Source organism: Miniopterus natalensis, chromosome 3 (genome assembly GCF_054644295.1).
Source record: "Miniopterus natalensis isolate mMinNat1 chromosome 3, mMinNat1.hap1, whole genome shotgun sequence".
Taxonomy (NCBI): domain Eukaryota; kingdom Metazoa; phylum Chordata; class Mammalia; order Chiroptera; family Miniopteridae; genus Miniopterus; species Miniopterus natalensis.
The window spans coordinates 71,958,678-71,973,143 of NC_142083.1; the positions used below are offsets into that span (position 1 = coordinate 71,958,678).

General features: G+C 36.0%; 1 protein-coding gene across 1 annotated transcript in view; it reads left to right on the forward strand.

The window, feature by feature from the left end:
• Nucleotides 1-14,466, forward strand: part of SLC12A2 (solute carrier family 12 member 2) — an 83,930-nt gene that overhangs the window by 19,803 nt on the left and 49,661 nt on the right. The window contains exons 2-4 of the mRNA XM_016217787.2: nucleotides 8,236-8,355; nucleotides 9,597-9,672; nucleotides 9,974-10,069. Coding sequence (XP_016073273.2) covers nucleotides 8,236-8,355; nucleotides 9,597-9,672; nucleotides 9,974-10,069 — 292 coding nt within the window. The remainder of the gene's footprint in view (nucleotides 1-8,235; nucleotides 8,356-9,596; nucleotides 9,673-9,973; nucleotides 10,070-14,466) is intronic.

Below are 14,466 nucleotides of genomic sequence, written 5' to 3' on the forward strand. Positions count from 1 at the left end.
ATATAATTTTGTCTTAATGAAAACCTAAAACAATCTCATAATTTTTCTTTCTTTGTAGCTTTCTTCATCTTCAGTAATCAACCTTGTTTTCTGCTTTTTGTAAATGAATACCTTATCTCACACAATCTTTACATTAACTATATCACTTAGCGTATTAGTTTAAGAACAACTTTTTAGTTGCAGAGGTTATGCTAAAAGCAAATTTTCTTCTGAATAAATGGCATATAACAGAAGCATAGACTCACAATGGGTCCATAAAACATGATCAAGATTTAATGCAGAATGTATTTCAGAGACACAGTAAGGGGACAGGAAGAGGACCCCCAGTTGCAGGAACTGGTGAGGGCCTTAGCCCTCCCATCACACCGTAGGTTTGATCTTCTCCACAGATGCCACAGGAGCAGCACTGGCTGGGCACTGAGAACATGTGGAGCTCCAGGGAAGCTGCTGCCCCTGCTTCACCAGGGTCAGCTGAGTGTGTAGTCTTGTTCTTGTTGAAAATGCCCAGGCATTAGCCACCTAGGAATAAGTTTTCTACTAATTCTTTCAAAATATATAACTGAGTCACATTCTCACCTTTCTCTCTCTCTCTTTTTCTAGAATGATTTTAGTGATTTAAAAAAATACATCTTTATTGATTTCAGAGAGAGGAAGGGAGAGGGAGAGAGAGAGAAACATCAATGATGAGAGTCACTGATCGGCTGCCTCCTGCACGCCCTCGACTGGGGATCGAGCCCACAACCTGGGCATGTGCCCTGACCGGGAATCAAACCGCAATCTCCTGGATCCTAGGTCGATGCTCAACCGCTGAGCCACACCCGGCCAGGCGGTTTTAGTGATTTTTAAGGAGAGAAGAAGGGAGAGAAACATTGATGTGAGAGCTAAACATTGATCGGCTGCCCCCAATGCAAGTCCCCTACTGGGGATCAAGCCTGATACCCGGGCATGTGCCCTGATCAGGAATCAAACCAGCAACCTTTCAGTGCATGAGACAATGCCCAACAAACTGAGCCACACTGGCCAGGGCACATTCTCACATTTCTAATGTGGCACTGGCACTTAAATTTAAAATTGCTGTATTATAATCAAGTTGTATCATGCTAGAAGCCTCAGCTGCTTTATGTGGCTTTCTTATTACAAACTAGTTTTTATTTAGAGAGCATCAAGACTCCAAGGGATGGTATTGGAAGCAGGGATTATCATCTCCATTTTACACGTTAGGAAACTGATTTTCACAGAAAGGCTGAATTGAAAAGAGTATTTTTGAAAGGACACCTAACCTTCCATTGACTGGTTAAGCATTTAATTTAATAGATGCTATCTGGAAAATGCCCTGGATTAAAGTTAGAAGACCTACCTTTCATCTCTGGTCTCTACTATAAAAAATATCAACTCTAGAATGGCTGGAAAATACCAGGTATGGCGCTTGATAAAATTGATTAGTATTTGTCTAATGAATGGAAGGATGTGATTGTGGTTTATGCCCAGAAAATTATTTTAGCAAATTCAGAATCTGCAAATAACAGAACATCAGTAGTTACTTTCAACTTTTTAATACATTAGATATAGTTAAGGGAATGGAGCATTTCCCTCTTCAAAGAGTGTTCATATTTGAGCATCCTCAAGTCTACCTGGAAACAATATTGTGGCATCCTTAAGATCTAAAGAGATACTTTGGTACAGCTTTGCTCAGTTGTTCTTTAAAACAATAGTAATACAAAATAAAAATCTAAACATTTCCCCCTCCTTCCAAATTAAAAAATAAAAATAAAAAATAGGTTATTGTCTTTTGTCTGCTATGGCCTGAAATTGCTGAGCAGAGACCATTTTGTCCAGCCTTGACCAGTTAAACTGTAAAAACAGAATAAATTTGTACAAAAACAGAATAGACTGATAAAAAACATTGCCAGAAATGTGTTTTATTAGTATTTTAACTGTTACTTAGACGCTGCACTGTTTAAATGATCTTGATTTCTCTTTGCACAATGAAAAGCACCTTTATTAACTTACTCTGGAAAAAACATGTGATTATAAATCATTTGATTACTACACAATCATCTTTCATGGGTATTAAGTCCTTGGCCAGTGACCATGCAGAGACCACCCATGCTATGCTACAGTACATACTGAAGATAAAAATTTTGTGAACTTAGTAAGTGGAATGATCAAAGACAGAGAAAAAACTAGATTTTTAAAAAATATGTTTTTATTGATTTCAGGGAGAGGAAGGGAGAGGGAGAGAGAAACATCATTGATGAGAGAAAATCATCTGTCAGCTGCCTCCTGCACGCCCTCTACTGGGGATCGAGCTCTAAACCCAGGCATATGCTCTGACCAGGAATCCAACCGTGACCTGGGTCATAGGTCGATGCTCAACCATTGAGCCACACTGGGCAAAACTGATATTTTAATGTAATGTTACTTAAAGCATTTAACACTGAGAAGCACATTGGTGTGCATGTTTTGGAAATGAGAAGGATGTTATGTACACAGAAGATAATCCTGCACTCTAGGCTACAAAGCTAGTTAGTGCAGTGTTATAGTTTTTGATTGTAAGTTTTTTTGAAAACCTGGGTAAATATTGATTTTTGTCCATTATTTTAAAAAGAAATCTGATTTCATCATAGGTCATCACTAAAATACTGAAGAAAATTCTAGTGTTAGGGAAGAAAAAACTTGATTTTATATGATTTTTTTTTTTTTTTTTTTACTGAAAATCATCATTAGACCAGATCATTGTGTTATAAGAAGTATTTTCTCTTAGGTCAAGCAGAATTGAAATATGACCTTTGTTATGTAAAAGAATTTAAATTGGTTAGTTAAAAGACAAGTTAACTTTTGGATATTAGAAACAGAATAAATATTTAAGACGTGCAATAAGGAATAGGTCTAAAATACATTTTACACTATAAAGGATTTTAATTATTAAGAACTTGCTATCTTTCTGGTCAAATTCTTTTTTTGATAAGTATTCACTGAAAAATTCAGGAAATAACTAATAAATTATTTTCCTCTTTATTTACAGAAAAGTTGCTGTTCATAGCACATTGACAATTTCTTACTTTCATTTGGTAAGAATTAGAATAGTAAACATAATGAAATATCCAAGTGACAACATCAATATTTACACACAGGGCTGGAATTCAGAGGAGAGGTCTGATTTGGGAATGAATAGAGGCTATCACTTATTACTTACCACATTTAGATAGTGCTTACAGCTATAGTTCTGGCAAGATTACCTTAGAAAGAAAATATAGAGTGAGAAAAGGAGATGGGTCTAGGACCAAGTATTAAAGGGACTCTTACTATTTAATTGCTGGGTAGAAGAGGCTGAGAGAAAGTATGGTATTTCAAGAAATGTCTCAAGAAAGGGGGAGTGATTAACAGTTATCAGATGTTTCAAAAATCCAAAAAAATGTACATTAGATTTGGCATCAGAGAGGTCTTTGGGTGTCTTATAAACCTAGTTCAGCGTTGTGGCGGGGTAAAGCTAGGTTGGTGTGCATTGAGGAACGTGGGCATTGGTGGCAGGTAAGGGGAGTGGTGTGCAGTAAAATGTCAACCATAGCGAAAGGAGGGAGCGTGATCAAGGTGAGGTGGAAAATTGAGTGTACAAGAGAGAAGACATTATCCACAGTGTAAAAATTCTCTTCTCAACTCCCTGCAAAGAATTAATGACCATGGAGACCAAAGTTCCCTTTCATTCTTTTATTTCTATATCCTCAGAAGAATGTTCAACTCCTGTTTTCTTTGTGTAAGTTTCTCTTTCATTCTGTTTCCATAGCTTTACCCACTGGCTCATTATTCTGGCCCCTCTCCTAAGTTCCAGTCATGAATTTTTTAACTGCCTGGTAGAACTCTTTAATTGTCTCATGGCTCTTCAAATTCAGTGTGTCCAATTAATCATTTCCTTTTCAGGCTGACATAATTTACTAGTTCTCTGTTTCCTTCACTGAGAAATTCTTTGTTACTGAGAGTCTTCCTCTCTGGGTCTTCCATTTTCTGTCTTTTCCTCACATTCCCATTCTAGTCTCACCTCACTCACCCTCAGTCCCTGTTTGGTGGATTCAGAATCACAGTGCTCCTTTTTGAAGGGTTATTTCCCCAAATCAAATTAGTTTGTTCTACCTCATTTAATATGGTGTTATCCATAAAATCATATTATTTTTGACATTTTATCCATTATGTGAAAAAACAGTAAGGAACACAAACCTATCATTTCTGTGAAAATGGCAAGGAGATTGAAGATTTTATTTAAGTACCTTTATATCAGCATAATTTATAGTTCATAATTGTAAATGTGAAATTTCCTGATTATAACTTTTAATGCAATTTTTAAGTCTGTAGACCAACTGTCCTACCCAACAATTTACTTATTTCTCTGAAACGGATATATTTAAAATAAAACATATTACCGGTATCCCCCACTTTCAGGAAGTTTGCTTTATGCCATTTTGCTTTTACAAAAGACCTGCATTAGTACCTGTTTTTCCTAACTGAAAAAAATCCAAAGAGGATTTTTGCTTTTATAAAAAACAAAACAAAAATAGCACTGGGCATTTGTTTTGCATGAGCCATTGTGGAGGCAGGGCACGGTGAGGGTGGCACCGCCAACCTGCTTCTGTGGGAACTGCACTCAGCATCTTGGCATCAAGCCACCATAAGTTTTGAACTGTCTGTGAGCATCTGTGCTTTATCTCAGTTTATTCTGTGCATTTGTTAGCAAGATGTGCCTTGAAGTAATTGCTTCTTTGCTTTATGCCATTTCAGCTTACAAAAGGTTTCATAGCTCTACTTTTGGATAGTGGGAGAAACCTGTATGTGTATTCTACTTTGGTTTCCTGTTACTTCAGGAAATTAACACAGTTATAAACCCAGTTTCATTATATGTAAATCTACTGATTGAACTATAAATAATAACATACTTGTTTTTTAATTTTTGAATTGTATATTAGAGATTACTAACAAATACTTTTTGAAATAGAGCTATTGGAACATGATGAGGAAGATAAACTTTCATTTTATGTGGACTGATCTATATTTTAAAATGCTGTTTCATACACTATGGAAAATATTACTTTGTTTTTTAATATAGTTCTCAAAATAGTGGAAACTAGCATAATTACTACTAAATCTTCAGCTTTGAAGTGGAATTCTGATAGACACCCACAACAAAAATTTTAAGATGCCTGCATACTTTTGCATTGTAAGACGCCCACATCAATACTTAGTCTTGGAAAATATAGCCTATTATGTATACACTTCTTTAGTTTCCTTTTAACAGAGATGGAAAGAGAGATGTCCTTCTGTGTATACTATATACAACTATATTTTTTGGTAATACTTGGAGGTTATGTAATATTTTAAAGTCTTTCATAAATTAACTGAACAGTATGAAATACCAGAATGAAAACTGAGGAACTGCTGTCTACTTCAGCGTTAACTGGATTAACACGCAAACACTTTTGTTCTGGCTTTTATTTGACTAATTGACAGTTAAGTCATCACTCTCTATAAGGAATCTTTTTTTTTTTTTTTTTAATTTGGGATCGTCATTGATACTTGGCTATCTAGGACACATCTGACAGTGGAAGTAACCAAAAGTGGGTTGCTTGTGATTGAGCTACACAGATCCCTGGTCACAATTTTCTATTTATACATATTTCCAACAAATTTAATGGTTACTGGTTTCCATGTGTACACCAGAGTCTAAGTAAGGGAGAGAGGTAACAATAGGCAGACACATTTGCTGAAATGAAGAGTGACAGTCTGCAGTCTGACACAAGAGATGAGAAAAATTACCAGAAGTAGTCATTTCAAAAAGTATTCATGATCCAAAAATTCCATTCCTAGATGTATACCCAAGGTAAATGAAAACATGTCCTCCCCACAAAAGCTTGTAGACAAATGTTCACAGCAGCATTATTCATAATAGCCAAAGTCTGGAATTAGCTCAAATGTGATCATCAACTGATGGATGGAAAAACAAAATAAGGTATATCCTATCCGATAAATGGAATATTATTTGGCAATGGAAAGGAGTGAAATACTGATACATAACATAGAAAAACCTTGAAACCATTACAGAAAATGAAAGAAGCCACATACAAAGGCCACACATTGTATGATTTCATTATTCCATTTATATGAAATGTCAGAATAGCAGATCCACAGAGACAGAAAATTGATAAGTGACTGCCAGGAGCTTAAGGGAAGGGGAAGTGGGAAGTGACTGCTGGTGGGTGTGGAACTTCTTTTTGGGATGATGAAAATGTTGATTGGTGATAACATATAGCTCTTGTGAGTATACTAAAAATCATTGACTTGTGTACTTTGAATGGTGAGTCGTGTGGCATGTGAATTATATCTTAAAGCTTTTTAAAAAATGTAGCAGATTGGGGTAATTAAAAACAAAAATTTATGTGAGTGGTTAGTTCTATATATCATAAGCCTGCGACATCCCTTATAGAATAGTACAGTAACCATTGATATAGTAGTTTTAAAATTGTGTTTGTTGAAAGGGAAATTATTATAATTAACTTCTATTAGGATTTGTTTTAAATTTGTGAACTATCAGAAGTGGTTAACATTAAAGTTCATTTAAATTCTTAGTGATCTTTGAACTATTTGTTTTCTACTGTTAATGCAAACATGGGGATTAGTTGAAATTGTGATTATTTTTCTCTTAACATCTTTAAGAAAGCCTAGGTACAATAATTTTCAAAGACATTTAAAGACATTATTTCATCTAACTTATAATGTTTCTTTTATTGATTAAAAATCTAAATATTAGCAGTAGTTAACATTTATAAATTGGAGTGTAAGAGCTAATCTAGGTTGATAGTACTTTGAAAAAGCATATAGCAATAATGCATTAAAACAATTAAATGAGTCTACTTGGCTAACAGACATTGGTCAAGGAAAATAGGGTAGTTTGGATTATGACATAGATGTTGCTCTGAGGTGACACAGAACTTGCAACAGCTCATTTTTATGAAAAAAGTATTTATATTCAGAGTTCACTAGAGGGTATCAACCTCTGATAATGTGTTTTTGTTTGTTTGAAGTCCTATCGGAAATCTAGATCACGGTTCTCAGGATTAAATAATAATTAATTTAGTTGACTCTTCTGCATTTAAAGAATGATGTTTGAAATATAGCTGGTTTTTGTTCCCTGCTGTTGAGAATATGGGTAGAGGAAGAACTACGGGGGGATAGTGTTAAGGACATGATTCCGGATCTAGAACATTTTCTCTCCCCCAACACCTCCCTTGACCCTTTATGTCCTGTTTAAAGCACTGTTACTGGTTTGGAAATTTGTCATTACTTGGGTGTGTTGGGACTGAACAAAAGTTGAGAACCAGGGAGAGAGGGGGAGAGAGAAAAATAGAGAACAAAAAAATTAAGAATTATAGTATCAGACATGAAATGTAAAAATCTAAGAAGGAAACACTGGTTATGGAAATACATTGTGTATACTAGTTCATGGCTGAATCTGAGACAAATTACCAAGGGAAAAAAGGAAGAGCACTGAGTGACTGAATGCAGATAAGGAGGAGTTGAGAGTGAATGTTGGGATCCTTGGGAATCCTGCTGTCATGGATTATAAAGAGAAAGCTGTTCACTGGTGATGAAGAGGAGTTTTAAATTTTTTATTATTGTTGATTTTATAGAGAGGAAAGGGAGAGAGAAACATCGATCAGTTACCTCCCACATGCGCCCTGACTGGAGACTGAACCCACAGCCTGGGTATGTGCCCTGACCAGGAGTCGAACCTGCCGCCTTTTGGTGCACAGGATGATGCTCCAACCAGCCGAGCCGCTGAATTGTTGACATTGAAATTTCAGATGTGGGAAAGATGCCAAGTAGGCAATGTGAAGTTGTGTCTGGAGAGACAAGGTCTGAATTGACTGACCTAGCTAGCCTATACTTAGCAAACAGTATTCATTGTGTCGTCCAGACACCACCAAAGTGTAATTAAAATTTGAGATGATTGAAATGGGTTTACTGTCATAAGATTTAAAGTTTTAAAACTCAGTAATTAAGTTTTCTTTCACTTAATTGCTTTACATTTTCCTCAGGTAAGATATTTGGAATCCCTTGGTTCTTGGAAATTTGTACTATGACCTTCTAAACACAGTTAAGTGTATTTAGTAATGTTTGTTTTTATCAGGTGATTTTAAATAATTCTTAAATTATTTAAAGAATAATCCACATTTTTCCTTTTATACCCAGGAACCTTTTGAGGATGGCTTTGCAAATGGGGAAGAAAGTACTCCAACCAGAGATGCTGTGGTCACATATACGGCGGAAAGTAAAGGAGTTGTGAAGTTTGGATGGATCAAGGGTGTATTAGTATGTACATACAAACTTAATTTTAGAGTTGTAACATTTCTGTTTTTTATAAAATCTTCCTAATATTCTCATCCATTCTTAAGAACTTTTTTCTTTTTTCTGAACTTTTTGACCTGAGTGTTATAGAAGACCAAATTAATAACTTGTACCTCCTTTCCTGTACATATTAAATTCAGTATGGGAACTATATTTTTAATTTATTCATATTATACTTGATGACCCCTAAACTGTATTTTATTGCCTCTTGTAAATTTCCCATACTCTCACTTTTCAGTAATTAAGTATGAAGCTGCTAAATTAATGGGAGCATCAGAATCAAGAAAGCTGAGCAGGCAACAGAGCTGATATATGCCTGTTTCCTTTTCTGCTACACCATTATCTTTTGATGAGAAATGTGTAGAAGTTACAGGGGAAAGAATAAAGGAAAGTCCTTTTCTTAAGTGTTGAGGTTACTTCAATAGACAGTTTTTGGTGATTGAGGTTCAGATTTACTTCTGTTTTTCCGTGTTTAAATAGGCACTAAGGATCCGACTAGAGTAGACAAGCTAAAATGTCCTCATTGGGACTTTTAAAACACTTAATTGGAAATGTATTGACATATAGGGGAGAAGCAGAGGGAAAATCCCAGTTCCTGGTGGTAATTTTATTGCCTAGTCAATAGAGTGAATGGGAAGCTCCAGATAGTTTAGTTTGCCTATTCTTAGATTTTAGTATTTTAGAAGACTATGTTCTATGTATGAGCATAATAAACAAAGTAAAAGTAAATTGGGGAAACTGTCTCATAAATAGTTAGGGTTTTTGAAAGATAGGTGAACAATTGGCATTTCGTGTTGATAAATATTATGTAAAACTTAAATCTCTTGTAGAAATCATAAAATGAGGATGTTATAAAAAAAACAGAAACCCAAAATTAAGCTTATGTGCATTGATAAAGGGAAATATGAACTACTTTTTTTAAGGGTTGGAGTCTACCTTCTTCAGATGATTGTGATGGGCAAGCCTGTGTATCGGTTAATACACGTAGTCACATATTATACTGTACTTATACTCACATTAGCTCACATTTAAGCTCTCAGTAAGCTTTTTAAAAAAACTGTTAAGGGTGGGATAAGAGTTATATTTAAAATGACTCTCTAGTTTTAAATGTAGTTATCCTACTTTTGGCTAATTTGGCATTTATTGCTGTGTTATATTTGATTACTTTTTTTTCATCTGTGAATTGGCCTTTTTTCCTTTCCCAGGTACGTTGTATGTTAAACATTTGGGGTGTGATGCTCTTCATTAGATTATCGTGGATTGTAGGTCAAGCTGGAATAGGTAAGTGAAGCTGCATCCTGCTTGGTTCACTTGAGAATGAATAAACAAAAGTAGCTGTGCACGTGTCACAGCTCTGAACCTCATAAAATACGAGCAATTGGAATCATTCTAAGCTTTGTCCCCCCTTCTATAAGATTATTGTTTTAATGTTACTTTTTTCTTAATTCTCATTTAATTTTTCTAAAATGGGATAAGAATAAGGTAATTATGGAATTCAGTATACTTGGACTGACCAGTTCTAAATATGACAGGCTTAAATAACAGTGCAGGTATTCTCAGTCTCTTTTTTTCTTTTCTACAGGTCTGTCGGTCCTCGTAATAATGATGGCTACTGTCGTGACAACTATCACAGGATTGTCTACTTCAGCAATAGCTACTAATGGATTTGTACGAGGAGGTAAATTATCACTGTCATCAGATTACTAAAAAAATGATATTTAAATATTATTTTACCTTTAAAAAGCAACATATTGGTCTATATAGACAAGAAAGTTGCTACTAAGCACTTTCAAACTAGTGTATTTGAATATAAAATTTTATCGTGACCCATGTGTACACAACATGCATGCTTTAAGTTATTTAGGGTGTTAGATATATTTAGTGGCAAGAATGGGGCTTTTAGCTGGGTTTCTTCTCCACTAGGCTGCCCCTTGTTGCCTCATCCTAGGCTTTAGTCTTTGGAACAATAGGGCTGAAGGATCGTCCTGCACGTGGTCTGTAGTACACAGGTGTAACCTCACTCCTTCTCAATGAGGGAAACTTAGGCACAGTACTTTCCCCATTACCTAACAACCTTTGTGTGTTATACCTGGGACCCTAAATTCACACCCTCAACTCTAGCTGTATTCTGGGGTGCCTGAGGCCTGTTTCATTGGCATTCACAAGATCTGCCTACTAAGACTTTACCTTCCCTGAGAAGAACACCCAGGAGACCAGGAGAGTGGCCACAGGACCTCTATGAATAAGAAGAAAGAATTGCATTTTCCAAATAACTCATCATTCAGCTAGAGAAAGGAGAAGAAATGTGTACCAGCTTCTATAAAGTCATCGTAGCAGATCACCTGAGAAAAATATCAACCTGTTCCATCTGCCTCCATTATTTTTCAGATCTGTGTTGGGCATTATATACACATAATTTCTGATTTATCTGCATCCGTTTTTTAGAGAGAGGGAGAGAGACCCAGATTGAGCATTTCTTTTTCCCCCATTATCTTCATATTTCTTATATTCCAAAAGATTTAGATCACTGTGGTCCTTGGGGAAACTGGTAGCTCACATCAATGTGATTGTGATGCCCTGGCCAATGTTGCTCAGTGGTTAAAGCATTGGCTTGCACACCAGAGGGTCGCAAGGTCAATTCTGAGGGCAAGGGCATGTATCTGGGTTGCAGGTCTGATCCCCGCCCCCTCCATTCCACTCTTTCTAAAAATCAATGGAAAAAATACCCTCACTCGTTGGGTGAGGGTAAAAATATGTATGATTATGACTGTGCTGAACATGCATCAATCTCTGCGGAAGTTTCACGTGTACGTGAGTCTGGACTGAGTGATGTTGGGGTGGAAGATGTGGGTATATCCACAGAGCTATCAGACAACATTGAAAGTTGCTTTTTGGCTTCTTGTGGACTAGGTGCCCCATGTTTCATTTCTAAGCAGAAGGAGAAAGGGAATGGGGTGTCAGGCTTTTTGAGGGCATCAGGATATCATAGGATTTCTCCTTATCTTCAGTCCTTCGAATCTAGGCTGTGACCCTCAAGGGGAATGCGGCAAGAAGCCACTGGCAGCATGAACCCCAGACTGTTCTCTCTGTGAATCCAAACTTATGGGAAGTATAGATTCTCCTGCATTGTGACTAAAAACCCATTTCAATCTTTTAATACTACCAACAGTATTCATATATATTCACAAATATATCTCAGAGACTGCCTAGTCCTCTGACCTGGGATACTAAGGAAGTATGAGAATGTGGAGTGCATGAAGACACTTCCCAGCAGATTACCATATGTTGCAGTTTTGCCTGAGTTCCCTCAAATTGATAGAATCAGCTCACAAAGGAAGAAACTACAGGGAAAAGCCCATTGGATCATACAATTCTGAATTCTCCTGTTATCAGATATTCATACAATGAGAAAGTAAACACATTTGTTGAAATAATGAAACCAATAGAGGAAAAAGGAGAAAGGATTAATTTAAAGAAATAACCAAATACTTTGCAGCTTTGTTAGAAGGCACATGACTGATCCTTTACAGAATATAAATGAGCTGCATCATCTACACTGAACGTTTCCTGGAGATCATTTCCATGAATGTGAGCCCCTTTTGCCTTCCCTGTTATCTGCTTCATGGACTTGAAGACCCCTAACAGGATTTATTGGTTTTGAGAAAACAGTATTTTCCACATGGGAGAAAGTAAACACAGGCATAAAACTGATGAGATTACATTGTATCCTGTATTCATGATTCTAAATTGAAAGTATCAGGTCAGTATGACTCATAGGTTTTTATCTCAAAAGTACACATTTCTTAGCTCTATTCACAAAAAGCACCTATAACAAATGATCAATCCAGAACAATGAGCACCCCTAGTGCCCATTTTGTGTATTTCTATTCAGAGGAACCAGGGAACTTCGAGAAAAGATTGATTCCAGATCTGGGCCTGAAATGTACTAGAGGAGCCTAGACATCATTTCACATTCAAAAGTAAGGAAGGTAATAAAGGCTACTAGTTTCATGTCATAAGAATGCAGGAGCCAACTTGAAGAAGCTTAAGTATTGACTGAAGTTTGCATAGTTTGAACAGGCAATACTACTACTAACTGATTTGGATGAAAATATATAAAATCCGTAAGTTCACAAACACAACAAAAAAATCTTTTTTCACCTTTGAAGAATGTTATGAAATTGATAAAGAATCTAATGTTGAATAAAGCTTTCATGAATGAAAGTTTCCTTACCTGAACTCAATGTAACCAAGAAATTAATAAAATAGAGTTTTTCTTTAGATAATCTATATAATAAGTGAAGAAGGAAAGAGAATTAGAACATTCCAACTTTGTAAATCCTTTATTCAGTAAGAATACCTGTGAAGTATTGTTTCCTAACAAACTAAATCTGAATTGCATCATGCCAGGAATCATTTTATAGAATATGCATGCAGGAGAGAGAGGAGCTTATTAAATGATACTATAGACAACAACAGCAAATTCCAGACTGGGATTCTCCCTGGAACAAGAAATTTTTATTCAACAAAATTTTCCAAGGAGCAAAAGAGATACAGAATTATAGTTGAAAACAAAATTTAAGAGACGTGGTGTGTAAGTGTGACTTTGTTTGCTGTTCTTAACAATAAACTATGTTTTAGTAGGGAGGGACCAAAATGTCTGGATTGCATCTCTTCTAGCTCAACTAGTGAGGACTTGACCAACTGCTTCCTTATTGAAAGGGCTACACAGAGAGGCAAGTAATGGAACCAGAGCTGTGCAGAGGATGGGCTGCCAAAGGCTTAGATAGGAGAAATGGAGGGATGCTATGGGAATAGTGGTGTCTGGGGACCCCTGACAGGATTGACTTTGGTTTCCTGAGATCCATTTTAATTTTCTACGAACTGAAAGTTAAGGGAATTAATTGGGAAGTATTTTACCTAAAATTTTGCTTAAAGGTTTGCAGTTACTCTGTTTAGTAATTTCAATTTGAAAACTTTTATGTAGTTACCATAACTTTTAAACCTATGTAGTTATCTTATCAATAGAATTATTTTGAGGTAGTGCTTGATAGTTTATTTATCTTGATTCTTAACTGAATTACATCATTTATCTATATTTTATTAATATTGACTAATATTTTATTCTTGTTTCATAAGGTGAAATGTATACTTTTCCTAGTGTTACATGCTTTTTGCTAGAGGAGAAATTTAATATTACTAAGTAACCTTAAATTGGCTTTAACAGTATCTTTTAGAGATTAAACAGATACCAATCTAGAAAAGTGTAGGTTGATTTCCTAGACAGAAAGCCCAAGGACCCTCTTCTCCCCCCTTGCGTCTGCAGTGGAAGTAGTTTTTTAGAATATGAACTTCTTGTAAACATGTAATAATGTCCAGTTATGAAGTCTAGGATGAGAGTAATATGGAAACATTCAGTGTTTCTGGAAAAAAAAAAAAAAGAGTCAAACCTTAGAAAATAAAAGCTGCTTAAGTTAGTTTCAAGTGTGATTAGATTTTAGTAATGATTTTTTGGGAACTGTTTAAAGTTACTAGCAGCAGGTTAGTGAATCATTCCCTCAGTTCTCTGTCTCCAAAGGGTAAGAATAGCAGTGACAAGTAACACCTTACCTTCATCTCTGCCAGAGTCCCTGCCCTAATAGACAGTTATGTTCCAAAGATTATTGCAGCCTGGTAGGAGCTCAGAGCTCTTTCCTGTTCTGCAAATCCTGTCAGTCTTTTTGAGAGTTTGGATTTGACAGAATTTACTTGGGCCATGGGCAACGGGTTCTACGAAGTAGCTGATCCTGGCCAGCAGCCACTTTAATTTAGACCTGCATTTCCTAGATTCACAGAGCAGAGTTCTCCCATCCTCGATTAGTCTGTTATATGGACTCACTTATGAAATAGGACAACCACAGGCAGAAGATGAAAAAGTGTAAGTTCTAGTTTTTGAATCATATTGTATTATATGAACTGAGCAATAGAAGGGAAAAAGTTCCTCAACTACTTTTTGTTTCAGAGCATTATGTTAAAAGCAAAAGTCAGTACACTTTCAAATAAAAACCCAGGTTATACCAAATTTCAGACAGGTAG